Genomic DNA, 14,369 nt, shown 5'->3' on the forward strand with positions numbered 1-14,369 from the left:
CCGAGACAAGGCTTTAAATGATGGACATAGGAGAAGCAGCAGTTCACAGGTGTTCTTGGGATGGCTCCAAAACAGCACTTGGAGGGGTCGCCAGGGCCCTCCCTGCAACCCCACAAGCCTGCGCGCTGCACGGGCACCAGCACATCGCTCCCTCTGTGCTCCCTCCTGCGGGTTTTGCCCCATGCAGTGGGATTCAGCATCAAAGGCGTTCACTGCGCAAGAGAGACGAAGCGACCGTAATGCAAGCGTAAAAGCAGCTCACGAGCTGCAGTCAATATAACGTATTCCTGTTCAGCTTGCCCGAGCCTGAGTCACCAGGCAAGCCTCAGCCCTGATCGTTACGGCTAGCAAAGCTTGCTTTCTTCTGGAAGCTGAACTGGGGTGAGGGAGAGCAGATATTAACAGCCCAGCTCTGCCTTCAGGCCACAGCCCAGCAACCTTTTTTTTTTTCTTTTTTAATCAACCTTGCATACTCTCCTGGGCCTACGTGGATAGGCGAGGTTTTTCAGATTAGTTTATTCCAGGGAGCCTCCCGCCCCATCAATTCAATCCAAAAATTAAAGTAAAAATGAAAGCAAAAAAAAAAAAAAAAAAAAAAAGTTAAACCACGCTTCCCATCTGTCAGGCTTATTTTCAAAAAGCTGTGTTCTGGCTGCTGCTAACTAGGTCTGAAAAATGATCAGCCATACAGAGGCCTGAGCCAAGGGACTCCATTTGCATAGTATTTAGAAGCTGCAGAGGGAGATAGGGATGCAGATATCACTTGCTTTAAAAGGAGAAGATCAGGCTACTGAAGCGAGCTGGCAGAAATCTGCCATAAACACCCCAAAACCTGAACAGCCACCTCCTTGTCCTCAAATTACCATCAAGCAATTTGTGACTCTAACTAGGTATTTTGACATTGCTCAGAGATGTGGTCACCACGCACAACCTTTTCCCTCTAAAGATCCCCACACTGTGCCAGATGGGGGCAGAGGAAAGAGCACACTAAAGCTCTACAACTAATGGAGGCCAGGCAGAGATGAGGTTTGACTGAGCTCAGAAACTCCTGTATCATGAGCAATTGCAGCTTTGGCCTTGCTCCATTTTTGGCATGCTTTGCTCCACTCTCAGACTGTCGTGTTTGTACACAGCCCTGATGGGATTTCATCAATATTTGCGTAGCCGAGTACATGCTCTAAGTTATGACTGAAGTTCTCCTTTAATGAGCTTGCCAAGTTCCACTGCTGGCTTAGCATTTCCAGATGACCTGCTTTTGAGTTTCTGCTATGGGAAGAAAGAAATCTGATTCCTGAGCCAACAATGCATTTTCTAAGCACCTCATACACCATACGGAAAAGGTATAAAATGAGCCAGCTGCTGTCATAAGCAAAAGGTAAGAGCTTTGAAACCCTTAGTTAACACTGCAAGAGCCATGAGAAGGGCAAATGTGCCAAGAAGAACTAACAGATCTTGATATCGGTCATACTTGATATCATACCAGATAGTATAAGGTGCTGAAAACAAGGTTATGCGCAAGAGAAGATAAGGGAATGACAGAACATGAGGCCTCGCACAATGCTCAGAAGTCACCATATTCTTGGTTTAGCCCAGCCCATCGGCCAGTAGCTCCTAAATGCTTTTGTGTGGTCCACAAAGTGCTTGTGGGGTCCTCGACTGCTGGGCCATCATGAGAGCTGCTGAAAGTCCAGCGCAGCCCCTTATGGCCTTGCCTTAGAAAGGCCACAGGATGTAGCTGCCGTGCCACGGAGCTGCAGGGGACGGGGAGACTTTTCTCTATCGAGGGCATCTCACAGCTGCCCTGCAGGAAGGCATGGGGCCTGCCTGCCTCACAGTGGAAGATGAGACTGCTCTACAGGAAGAGAATGAGCGTGTCCAAAGTGCTTTCCAAAAATGAAAGAAAAAAAAAAAACCCCAACCTTCAAACCTCTATGTTTTCTTTTGGTTTCATTTTACTGTAACTCAAGGTATTTTTTGGAAATGGGAATGTAATTTTTCTACAAAAGATAACTGTCTTTTTCCAATCATCTCTACCACACTAGCTTTACCTGGAGATCTTAAGGCAGAGGGACAGGAACTCCTGAAGTGCAAGCTCAAAGACAAAACATTTTGATGGAGCAACTTTTCAATTTTTTTGAACGTTTCTTTGCTTACTTTCAGTTTCTCAAAAATAATAGGTCATCTGCAAATGGTTTCAAACTCTGAGGTCCCTGATTCCTGTGTTGCTGCTGCTCTTTCACCTGCTGGGAAAAAATATTCGTGTAGTCAGAGAGGTTCACAACAGCATTTGTAGCAGTCAGTTATTCTTACACCATATGCTTGACAGGAGTCAGCTCAGGGAAGTCCAAGTAATAGCAGTACCAAAAAAAGGATCTAAAATGATGATAAAGATAAACTGGAAGATCTGCACATAAGCTCCCTTTGAACTGCATTCAATTCATCTCCAGACAGGAAACTGCAGAAACAAAAGGAATAAATAACCAGTTAAATTGTGTGCTTGTATGCACTTTCCAAGCTTCACTGCTTCCACTCAGACGTCAAGTCCAGATCCATCACCCACATCTTTTTGATGGTAGATTCCCCAAAATTTTTACTATTCTTCAGTGGGCCTATCAACCACAGGAAGAAGGAAGAAATGCTCTGACCAGTGTTTGTAATGAGCCAGCTATGGCTCTGGGAAAACTGGTTCAGCCCCCAGCAGGCATCGTATGTGGTAGAGGGAAACATCTCCCACCACGTGTGCGTATATAATTCCTCTGTCTGTCAAAAGCCCCGACTCTGAATGTTTGCACATGGAGACGCACACTTCTGGCACACCCAGGCCTTCGGGCAGATTTCAGCTGTGTTTGAGAAAGCAGCAAAAGAAAGAACTTGCAGAAGAATCTAAATCTTTCTATTCAAAGTAATGCTCTGCAGTGACATTTGACTAATATTTAATTAGTGAAGTATAATTTTCACCTGCAAGACCTTGCCATGGTCTCCTTTCAAGATTAAATCAGCTTGAAATTTCTCTTCCCCCCTTTTTTTCAGCTTGGCCATTAAACCAGAAGTAATCAAATCTCTTAGTACTCTCAGGTTTGACAACACTGCTTTTCCACTAAGGAAGAATGCACAAATGCCAAGCAAGGTCGGTATTTTGAAAACTGGCTATGCCAAATGAATGCTAGAAAACACAAAAATCAAAGACTGTTGTAGTACTGACAGATAACCCATAAACCGCATGCATCTTTGGAGAAGTTTCAAAATGAAACTCAGCAGCCAGTCCAATTCTTAACTGTTTATTGTAAATCACTCAAGAGTTTACACATCATTAATGGCAAAGTAACACTGTTAAAACACCTGCTGGATGAAATACAGAATAAAGACAACTCTTATATGGCATCATTTAGAAAACAAGAAACAAAAACAAAAAAAAAATTTTTAAGTTCTACATTTTTCCTGAAAATATCTGGCCTGACTCTCAGTTATCCTGAGGTCACTGCCTTGCCCGGGGTGTGGGGCTGAGAAAGCCGGAAAATGGACATTCCCTCTCAGGAAGGGCAGAGCAATCACCTTATATATAAATGAAAATCATGCCCTCTATCTTCAAAAGTGCTCCAGTGCTGACAGTACAAAGCCTCTCTCCTGCACTGGCTAACATCTAACACAAAAGGCTATAGGTCCTATTAATTCTACATGCTTTTTTTTTTTCTTTTTTTTCTTTTTCTTTTTTTTTTTTAACAAGGCAACTGTTAAATTCAGAAGCTATATAACTGTCTTTATATTTTGCTCAGAAACCAATGGATGTTGCATGCAGCTGAAATATTAGTAGAGACTGACTTAGATAAAGGTCGGTTTTCAAAGACCCAATAGTCAAAGGCAGAAAAAGAAATTAAGAGGCCTGTTGTGCAAAAGGAGCTAAAATATGCATGCATCAATGGCCATGACTTATCAGAATATAACATAAGTCTCCAAACATTGAAATCGAAGCTTTATTTGGCTTAAGACATTGTTGAGCTCTATACTTTTACAATTACAATGTATATGCAACAACAAAAGAATCATCTTAACATTAGCGTCAGTTTGTGTTTTGGCCTGTATAGAGACTAATTTTCAACACAAAAGCCTGCTCAGCAGTAAATGGCTTTCATATTTAGCAAAGACAGTAGCGCATTGGTCTGGCTAACAGGGCTAACATAAAAAAGAAAGCAGATTTTCAAACAAATGTCTAATTTTAGGCCGATTTTTCCCCTTAAACATCCTGTTCTTCTCGGTGCTGTTAGTGTTCCTTTGCATTAGTATAGTTTAAACTGCACTGGGCCTTGACCCATCCCCTCTAAGAAATGTATCTCAAAAGCATGTTTGATTAATAGTAGAAACAAATTCTCCTCTGAACTGCACTTTGAAAGGATAGTTAGTTCCTCAGACCTGCCAGGTTTACCATGAACAAGCAAATTACGATCTATTTGGACAAGAACTACAGTGACTAAAACCAAATACCTCTCATGTTTAACTCTAATATTAAATAATATGCAACATTTTTACACTTACTAGTCTGAAGTCTGGACATAAGACAGCTAATAGGGAAAAAAAAAGCTGGGGCTGAATCTTTTCCTGAGGGAGTCACCTCAGGAATTAATTTGGCCCAAACAATCTGAAAAAACTAATTTTAACTAGAAGAAAATAAACCCAATGCACGCACATAGGAGCGCGCACCCTTCACACATACACACATTTACAACAGCACTGACATACAGTAAAACGTTACTTTTTCAAGCGCTGCCATCTCCAGTCCTTTCTTTGCGGGCCTGGATCATCTCCTTTGGAGCCTGTTTTCGGTCAGTAACTAACCCCAACCAAAACATGAAGTCAATGAACCAGGTGGTTGGGTTGAACTTCAGGCCCAGCTCACTGGCTGAGTAGTCGAACGGGAAGGTGTGGTGATAGTTGTGGAAACCCTCACCTGGAAAAAGAGAGAGTTTTTGAAGGCTGCACGGCCAGCAGTTTACACATTTAGAGACAGGCATTGGGATGTCCCACCCAAGTGTATTTCCCAATTCCTCAGTCCAGGCCAAGTCATGCTTCAGCCACATCTGGCTACAAGAGACCTGACCCCGGGAAAGATCCACAGCTGACATTACCCAATGCTCTGGGCTTCATTTCCCAGAAGAAAGGGGGAATGTTTTCCACCCCAGCACTCACAGAAGAAAACTAGATGTGCTTTGAGAGGGGAAACTCATAACCAAGCAAGAAGCAGTTGCTTCTTTCTATTTTGCTGTCTCAAACCAACTGTTGAAAACAGTGGATTGCTGCCATGAACAGATTTTCTTTGCAGTTCAGTTGAGCCATTAGGCTCAGTTCCCCCTGCCCTGGAAAGGCTGGAGCTCTGGCAGACGCCTGTTAACCCCAAGTGCTTGGGAGAGAGCCTGGGAGGCCGCATCTGGGCACAGCTCTGTGGCTCGTGGGAGCCATTCCAGCTGGCAGCCACAAAGTACTCAGTCCGCTCTTGTTCATGCTCCCCTGTATCCCCTATGAGGGTGATACAGAAGAAGAAGTAGCTGCCGTGTTACTCAGACCAGGGGGCTTCTTGGTCACCAAGACCCACTCATTGCACACCAAAGCTCAGGACTGATGAACCTCCCTTCCTGTGACTCAGAGTCCCCAGTAGGCACATCAGGGCAATACACAGCATTATTTCAGTGCCTTCAGTGTGGATGCTGTAACAGAACAAAGGAGCCATCCTCTAGGACACACAGGCTTCAGCCACCTCCAAGCTCTGGCTGAAAGAGGTAGCCAGGTACAGACTTCCAAAAACGCTGGCCAGGGTGAAACAGTACTGAATGGGGGGTTGTTGCTCCAAGCCTGCAAGCCTCTAACTGGAGCTATAGCTTCAGGGCTGTGTGTGTGTCTTTCAGCACTCACCAATGGCTCCCAGAGTGACCAAGGTGTTCTGCCTGGGGCTGATGTACTTGTCGTAAGGGCGGTTGCCGTACATGTGAGCTGCACTGTTGACCAGCCAGGTGATGTTGAGGGAGATGGTGTACCGGAGGATGGAGGCGAGGAAGTAGGCGTTCCACAGACTCTCGCCCCAGAGGTACCATGGCACAAAGGTAGGGATCACAAAGCACATCAGCACTACTGAGCTCTTATAGTACCTACAGGAAAACAACAGGACACCATTACTGTGCTGGGAACAACGGCTAAGAGGGCTACTGGCTTGGATCCCTGGAGACACTCGTTTGTCAGAAACCCCTGGCATAACCTTGGCCAACCCCATTATTTCTCTGCACTGTCCTCACTGCTATAAAGCAGAAGGACATCACCGCAGCCAAGGTGCTGCAGAGGGGCTGTGTATTTCAGGGTTTAAGTGGGAATGCGCCGAGTGAGGCACCTTTGTCTTCGGAGCATTCATCTGTTGTGACAATCCCAGCCGGGCTGAAACAGTCTGAACTCAGGATCTACACATCTACTCATCTGCATGAATGAGGATACATGTGCCAAGAGTTGCCTAGGGCTTAGTACCATCATTAGCTACTGAGAGCTAGGAGGGACTTGGCTGTCATTTTCATCCTCTCAGAACTAGGGACATGAGTGTTCACCTCCTCTGAAAAGCACCAGGAGATGTGTGGAAGGGAAGTGCCAGGTAAGGGACAACTACTAGCACTGATGCTGAGGAAGCATGCCAGGAAAAGAATTGCAATGAATACATGAACCACTCCAAGAATGGAGGAAAGGCTTACTTTAAAAACCCATTTTTTGCATGACAAACTGAAATACCACCTACATTCCAGTAGATACTAGCTATATCCATGTTTTTGGAGCTCAAACTGCTTTTTGTTTTTTGCTTTATTTTGTCTTAAGAGAGAAACTAGGTCAATGTCTCAAGAGCAGTATTATGGGGAAAAGTTGCAAGTGATCCCAATTTTTACCTTTCAACACAGACTGTAGCGTTATTAACACCATAGATGTCTTCAAACAATACCTAGGAACACTTGCTGGAAACAATCTGCCATTAGGAAGCAAACGAGTAGTTTTTCATTTTTAAAAGGCAGTTCTGCTACCTTGTCCCAACCTTGGAAGGTAGATACCTCAGCAGTTAACAGGTGCCACAGCCCTTGCCAAAGAAAAACATGAAGCTGAATTACTCGTCAGCAGCCCAGCTGATGTGCCGCTTGCTTAGCATCAGAAAAGTCAACTCCTCCACCAAAAGCAGTTGCTTTAGAGGGCTCCAGGGTTGTGTTTAGTCTTCTGTCTTTGCATCGCTGTCAGGGCTCTCAGTAATCTACATGGAGACATTTTCTAGCTCTGCCAGAGCAAAAACTGCACCAACTCCAACCTAAGTGACCAGAAGGGCAAACCGGACAGTGTGTGTCACAGGAGGAGGAGGATCACCACAACAGGGAAAGTCTCCAATACTCACAACCCATACAACAAAATTTTCCAGGAGCAATTGAAAATGCAAAGATAGCCTGAAACCCCAAAGCAGCAACTAACACTGAAGCTGAACACCGGAGACCCAGCCCCCAAAGCAAATCCCCTGAGTTCAGCACCTTTAATTCTGGGGGGAGTTCAGAGATGGCAGTAAACTGCAGCTGGGGCCCATCGCTGCAACTGAGAAAAGCCTTGGTCCTGTGGTGGCACTTCAGTGACATCAGCTGGGCTGGGCTGGGCCAAAAACACACCGCAGCGCTAAGAGGCAGCACAGATTTCCCCTCAGCTCAGATCAGAGAGGAACCTGGAGCACAGGGCAGGAACAGCCCCTTTCTACCTTCACTGCTGTGTCAGCCTCCAACAGTGGCGTCCAATACTTGTGGCAGAGCCAGGGCTCCTGCCAAGAGGCCGTAATGTCCGGCTAAGGCTGACGAAGGTGCTCTGTTTCGGCCCGGTGGGTCAGGATTGCTTCTGCTCTCACAGCACACTGGATGGCATGTGCCCTGCTGCTTACATACGCTCATCACCTGGCATTCAGAATAAGAAGCAAACTCCATGACATTCAGTTCTTTGATCTTTGATCAACCTCGGTGTAATAAGGCACAAACTGTATACAATCTTTTAGCTTTTCAGCATCTATAGTATGCTTGTGTGTCTGTGCATGTGCGTGCGCACGTGCACAGCTGAAAGAGTTAAAGGCAGATTTTACCAAGTGACAGAAGAGGCCAGGTTAAATCACAATAATTGCTCCATCCTGACTCGCAACATTTTAGTGGCAGCTATGTTCCTGCCTGCATCTACTGTTTGCCCTCTGCCAAACTATGCTCTCAGACCAGACCCCATCTCTCTGCAAGGGCTTGTACAGAGTAGAAAAATTACCATTTTACTCAATTTACCCACTAAATAAGAAGGCCATTCTGACTTTTCCACCCTCCTTTAAAGCAAAATGGGCACACAGATGTTCATCTTCTTTCACACACACACACAAAAAAACCCCACTCCTTTTAAGCAAGAAGTTTAAGTTTTCAAGTGGTTATTCTGGCCATGCACAGGGGAGGTAGGAATCTGAGACACATTCAGAGCAAGCACTCAATGGGAGAAGCAATAAAACATCTCCCCTTATCTCAACCTGGTCCTCAGCTCTGAGACAGCAGGTCTAGTTTTGCTTCCCTTGCTTTGGGAAAAAACAAAGCCCCAGAATGAGACTCTTGGCTCTAAAGGGTTCAGCCAAGCCTGGAAAATGCATATGATCATATTCCGGAAAAAAATCAATGCCTACTGCACTGGAGGAAGGAAGCTGAATAGTCTGACAAGACAGACCAACAGGAAAGCTTTATAGTAAAAGTAAAGCCATATGCTCAGACAAGGCAGGGAAGAGAGTGTAGGAGAGCGCAGAGGTGAAGAGCAAAGACCGTAGGGGGGGAGAAATGAGGAGAAAAAGAGCCAACAAGCCAAGGGGAATGATTCAAAGGGAAGTGGAGAAGAGGAGCAGCTCTGCAGGAAGTGGGAAGGAAAAGCCAAGAGCATGACAGGAAATAAACAGCTATAATGGAGAATGGGCTAAGTGTGCTCGGAAGCAGAGAGCAGCAAGACAACAGGAAGAGTCGGTAAGTTGGGGCTGTGTCTTACAAACCAGCTACAGAGTGTCTTCAGCTTGAGAGGCTATATGGCCCTGTCCTCCTGCCAGGCCCTTCCATGTCCTTGGAGCCCAGATTTAGCTACATCCTATAGTTATCCCAGGGTATTACCACAAAAGATAACAGCCACACAAAACTGGACAGCCGGTGGTGACAGGATTGTCAATGGGTGAAGGGGGAGAGGAGGAAAAAAGTACAAGCTAAAAATTTGTTCCCTTGTTCGCACCTGACAGGTTTAAAATGGAGCCCTACTATTGTTGAGGATTTTCTGGAAGGGATGAGAAAGAACAGTTTGGCTGTAATTGCATGGTTACTAAAACTTTTCATTTGCCAGAAGTTTTTCAGATAGCAAAAACTGTCAATTTGGTTTGACAACAACAACAACAACAAAATCCATTCAAGTTTCTATTAACAACCACAGGATATTGAAAAACGTTAGTATGGGCAGCATTTTTGAAGAAAAAAAGTTTCCGTGAACATAACTGTCGTCATAAATTTCATGCCAGCCAGCTTTGATAATCTTATGTAAGAAAGAAATTAATCTCGTGCTTTGCAAGCTCTCAGTTTGATTTGTTTTGTTTAAGGATGGCCTCACATGCTGCGCTCTACTTGAAGATCTACATAGCTACAAAAACCATGGTGAAAAGAAGGCATTTCCACAGCAAAGTGGAACAAATTTGCCTCACCTGAAGCAAAGCTCTTCTACAGGGAAAAAAAAAATCTTTGCTTCACCAAAAATAATGTAAAATTTCCCACTGACTTCTGAACCAGGCCCTGGATAAGGTCTGTAAAACTCAGCAGTTCAACGTTAGACATTAAGCTGGATGGGAAAGAATTTTTCCATTCTAGAAAACTCTTTCAGAGTTTAAAACCTTTCCCATTCAGTACTGAGATGAAAGAGAAAAAAATATTAAAACAGTTAATTGGGCACTGATTAAAGCCCATCTGTGAGATGCAAGAAGCTCAGATTGTAGTCTTTGACTACAGTCATGAGATTTCACATCTAAACAGGTACCTGACTACAGACATTTTGCCATTTCAGGGTCTGTCTCTCTTTGACTGAAACAAACTGGAACTGACAAATTGCCTGGATTTGGGGGAAACTGATACATTTCCATGAAACAGTGCCAGTTTCACCAAATCAGTCCTCTCATGAAAATACTCCAACCTGAGAGCCTCTCTTTTACACCCAATGTTGTTCTTCAGGACTGTCGCACATTATTCACAGACGGTTATATTCTGCTGTCAGTCACACCTGAAGAAGTACAGTGATTTCAGTTAAGTGTTGTGGGTTTAAATCGTTGATTGAGTACCACATTATCCACAAGTTATCACACCACTGAATTCAGTAAGGTAACTATCTGGCCTTAAAATAAAATGTGACAAAGAGGAAGGGTTTATTATGATTTTAAATGATCAAACCATCTAGTTCTTCCATACCCTCAAAAAAATCCACTTCATCCTTATGAAAAGAAGGGAAGCAGCATTTTTCCTATAAGAGGAGGAAAGGCTAATTCTAGAAGCCCTGGCCACAGGGGTTTGGGATACCTGTCTCTGAGGCAACACCATGCAGAGGAACTCACTTCTGGCATCCGTTTGCTAAGCTGGTCACAGTTGGTCACCACTGACCCCCTCCAGGAGACAAATACAGTGCTGAAAATGGGACAGAGCTTGTGATGTGCTGAACCAAACTGAACAGGAGCCTGAAGTACTTAGACTTTTTGAGGAACAAATCTTTTATATTTAAATTAACACTCTCATTTAAATGACTGCTCTGTCTGCAGAGATGTGTATAAGGAGGAAAGTACAAAATTGAGATATCACAGGAAATGTTGATATTCAAAGCAAGGACGTTTACTAAAATGTAACTTCTCTGCACCAAATGCACTGGATCACTACATAATGTTTGTAGCGTGATCAGGGAAGAAAAGCCTGCTTCTTGTAGGATGCCATTGTCTCGGTAAAGGTAACAAAACAGCCAAAAGTTACTGTGACAAACTGCAAGGGAAGCTTTGCAAACACCCACTGCCCATAAAGGAGCCATTTTAAGTGACAAAACAGGTTGATGGTAGTTAATTCCTCACTGCTGTAGCTCCTCTGATACAGGGGTAATTCTGACAGTTTTCAGCTTTCTCCAATACAGAGACATGTATTTCAGGACTCAATTGACTGCCCCCTTTGCCAATAAAATGTTCAGAAATGCAGTTATGTGGTTTGTAGTAATGGGAGCAAATACTTGCTGCCATATTCTTGCAATTGCTCCTGTAATGCATTTACTCATGTAGAAGACAAAGCATGCTGCTCAATTCCCACTTCTCACAATGTGTATAATAAGCTGAACTTGGTTTGTGTTAATTCTCATGGGAGATGATTAATTATGCAAAGAATGATGGTCCTGGAAGAGGAAGCACTTGGTCTGAACTGGCTCACGAGTTTGCAGACTGAAATGTGCAGTTTTGCATTAAGACAGTTAGCAATTACAGCCTTTGCTCCACTGACCACATGAGGATAGCAAGATCCTAGCAGCTTCTGCGATGGCTGTTTTGATAGCCAGCCCTGGCTTTTTAGAAAAGCACAAGGACAAGGATAGAGCTACCCTGTTTGTGCACCGGAGCCTGCAAAGACAGTCTGCAAGCTTCAGCAATGTGGCTATAATGAAGGGAAAGAGGATGGAAGTCCTACTGCCTGCAAAGTGGCAGAAATATCTTGGTGAGGAAAAGGGAAAGATGACAACAAAGAAAGAATCAAAACCAGGCAGAGATCCCTCCAACCTGCATCACATGACAGCCAAGCACTCCCACTCACTTTCTTTGGATCCTGACGACAGGGTCGTCCAGCAGGTCAGTGAAATCCAGCTTCCTCCCCTTCTCTATGACGTCCCGGTGCTTGCGCACAAACAGCCAGCCGATGTGGGAGAAGAAGAAGCCACGGCGGGCATTGTGCGGGTCTGCATCTGTCTCCGAGTACTTGTGGTGCACACGGTGGTCTCGGCTCCACTCGTAGATATCGTTCTGCACAGACAACACAGTGGGAAGAAAGGAGGGAGGCTGGGTGCTGCTTTGACAGGACTGTCTCCTGCTCCTGCCCCACGTGTAAACAGCAACCAAGTCCCATACTGATGCTCTTCAGTAAAGATTATTAGCTAAAGACATTTGAGAGACCGTGGCTTTGCAGGGAGACTGCCAAATGATGGTGCTCACATCAGTGCCTACCCTGACTGGCACGTGTGCTGAGAACCAGTGACACAGACCGGATACAACCTGGGGCTGGAAAAGGCCTTGGGCCAACAGCCTCTTGGGAAATATCATCAGCCTGCCCCAGTCTTACGTCCTTCCTGGATGTTCGCTATCAAAGGATAAACCTGGTACATCCATGTCTGTGTTCTTATTTTACGACCTGGCCACAGGGGTTTGGGATACCTGTCTGTGGGGCAATACCATGCGCTTCTGGCATCCGTTTGCTAAGCTGGTCACAGTTGGTCACCACTAACCCCCTCCAGGGGACAAATACAGTGCTGAAAATGGGACAGAGCCTGTGACATGCTGAACTAACTGAACAGGAGCCTGAAGGTGCTTAGCCTTTTTGAGGGACAGATCTTTCATATTTAACTTAACACTCTCGTTTAAATGACTGCTCTGTCTGCAGAGATGTATACAAGAGCACAAGATTAAGCTATCACAGGAGATGTGCCTACTTAATGGGAAACTAAGTCTTGCATTCACACACAAGCTGAAATAACAATCTCAGTCCCATAACATCAATTCAGCATTGGATCTACATCAGATACAAACTAAGTTCAGTCCTGTCACTGCTAAAGGTGTCAGCGTATATGGGTCACTGAAATGCCCTAGGGCTGTAAATGGGATTAGGCAGATTGCAGGGAGGAAGGGATGGACCACAATTTCAGACCAGACTCCTTAAAGTGAGGCATTCAAATTACTCGACTGGAAGAATTCCAGTCTCCCAGTTTTTTTCTGCATGGTGCACTGGCTTTCAGATAAAACCAATTTTTTTTTCCAGTGGTGATGAGCTATTACCACAGGGACTCATGTATGTAATACTTTCAAAAATTAGGCCGCATATTCAGGCACTCAGCTATGAATTCAGCTGTCTAACATTAGCACAGAAACACGAAAATGTTAGTTTATGCCCAGATCTACAACAGTATGAGCATTAATCAAACAATGCTTAGCTGAGCGTGGTTTTTCTCTCCTTTTCCCATCTTTGCACAGCCAGGGAGGTAGCCAAGCAGCAATACCCAAAGAAGCAATGGTTTGGGTTGGTTTTCGGAACAGCAGTAGCACCCACAGCCACAGCAGCCTTCCTCCCAGCAGAACTGAGCAACCTTTCACAGTTTGTAGTGCCTGTGAAGTGTCCACTGTGCAGCAACAATGAAGACAGGGAATATACTGCAGAACATAGCAAGCCAAGCTAATGACACTCACATTCTGTGAGACAAGAGTCATACGCTGAAAGCATAGCAGAAACCATTTGAGCGCGCTGAGGCAGCCAGTGCTGGTTAGGAGGATGCCAGAAACACCTGCTAATGGCAATAGATAATCTGGACAAATGTATCAGTGTACAATTTCAGAATCGTAAAGATGCTCTCTGCAAAGGGCCCATGACAGAGAAGTGAGGAACAAAAGTCCCTAGAGATCCTTAACTCAGCCAGAATTACTCTGCTCTCAACTGCTGTCATGCCGTGGCCAACTGAGGCTGGCTGATGACATTGCAGTAACTGTGGGAGTGGACTGGATTGGAGAAGGAGCACTTTATCTTTAACACCAACCTGTGTAAGTCACTGAGACGAGGAAGTAAAGTCCCTTATCAGTGTTCATGTATGTCACACCTCAACTATCCCATTGCAGAAGAGAACAAAGTAAACTGAGTAAAGCAAACTCAAGTCACTCAACTCTGGTAAGAATAAGAGGAGATTTTTACCTTGCTTCCATTTTATTTTCTCCTGTAGAGAAATCAAAAGGAATGAAAGCTTCCACCCTGCTTCAAGTGGCAGATTTATTCTTCGCTGGGAGTATCCAGAAGACTGGAATATGGTAAGATTAAGCCATTTAAAAACACAAGAAGATTATGCAAGGAGTACACCTCAGAAAGGTCCTCTTTCTTAAACAGAAATGATCTTTCAAGTGAGATTATTGATCATTATGCTACAAGAGTACTTGATAAAATCATTTGTGGCACAGCAGATAACCAGGTCAAAGCAGTAACAGCATGAGAAAATAGGTTTTTTGTTTGTTTGTTTGTTTTTTAAACACAGCAAATACTTACAGGGCTTGCAAAAAAAAAAAAAAAAAAAAAAAAAAG

General features: G+C 44.4%; 1 protein-coding gene across 1 annotated transcript in view; it reads right to left on the minus strand.

Moving 5' to 3' along the window:
• Positions 1 to 3,262: 3,262 nt before the first annotated feature.
• Positions 3,263 to 14,369, minus strand: part of SCD5 (stearoyl-CoA desaturase 5) — a 38,415-nt gene continuing 27,308 nt past the window's right edge. The window contains exons 3-5 of the mRNA XM_062574975.1: positions 11,853 to 12,058; positions 5,902 to 6,134; positions 3,263 to 4,942 (exon numbers count right to left, since the gene is read on the minus strand). Of these exons, the coding sequence (XP_062430959.1) occupies positions 4,752 to 4,942; positions 5,902 to 6,134; positions 11,853 to 12,058 (630 nt within the window). The 3' untranslated portion in view covers positions 3,263 to 4,751. The remainder of the gene's footprint in view (positions 4,943 to 5,901; positions 6,135 to 11,852; positions 12,059 to 14,369) is intronic.

The sequence above is a fragment of the Rhea pennata genome, chromosome 4 (genome assembly GCF_028389875.1).
Source record: "Rhea pennata isolate bPtePen1 chromosome 4, bPtePen1.pri, whole genome shotgun sequence".
Classification (NCBI taxonomy): domain Eukaryota; kingdom Metazoa; phylum Chordata; class Aves; order Rheiformes; family Rheidae; genus Rhea; species Rhea pennata.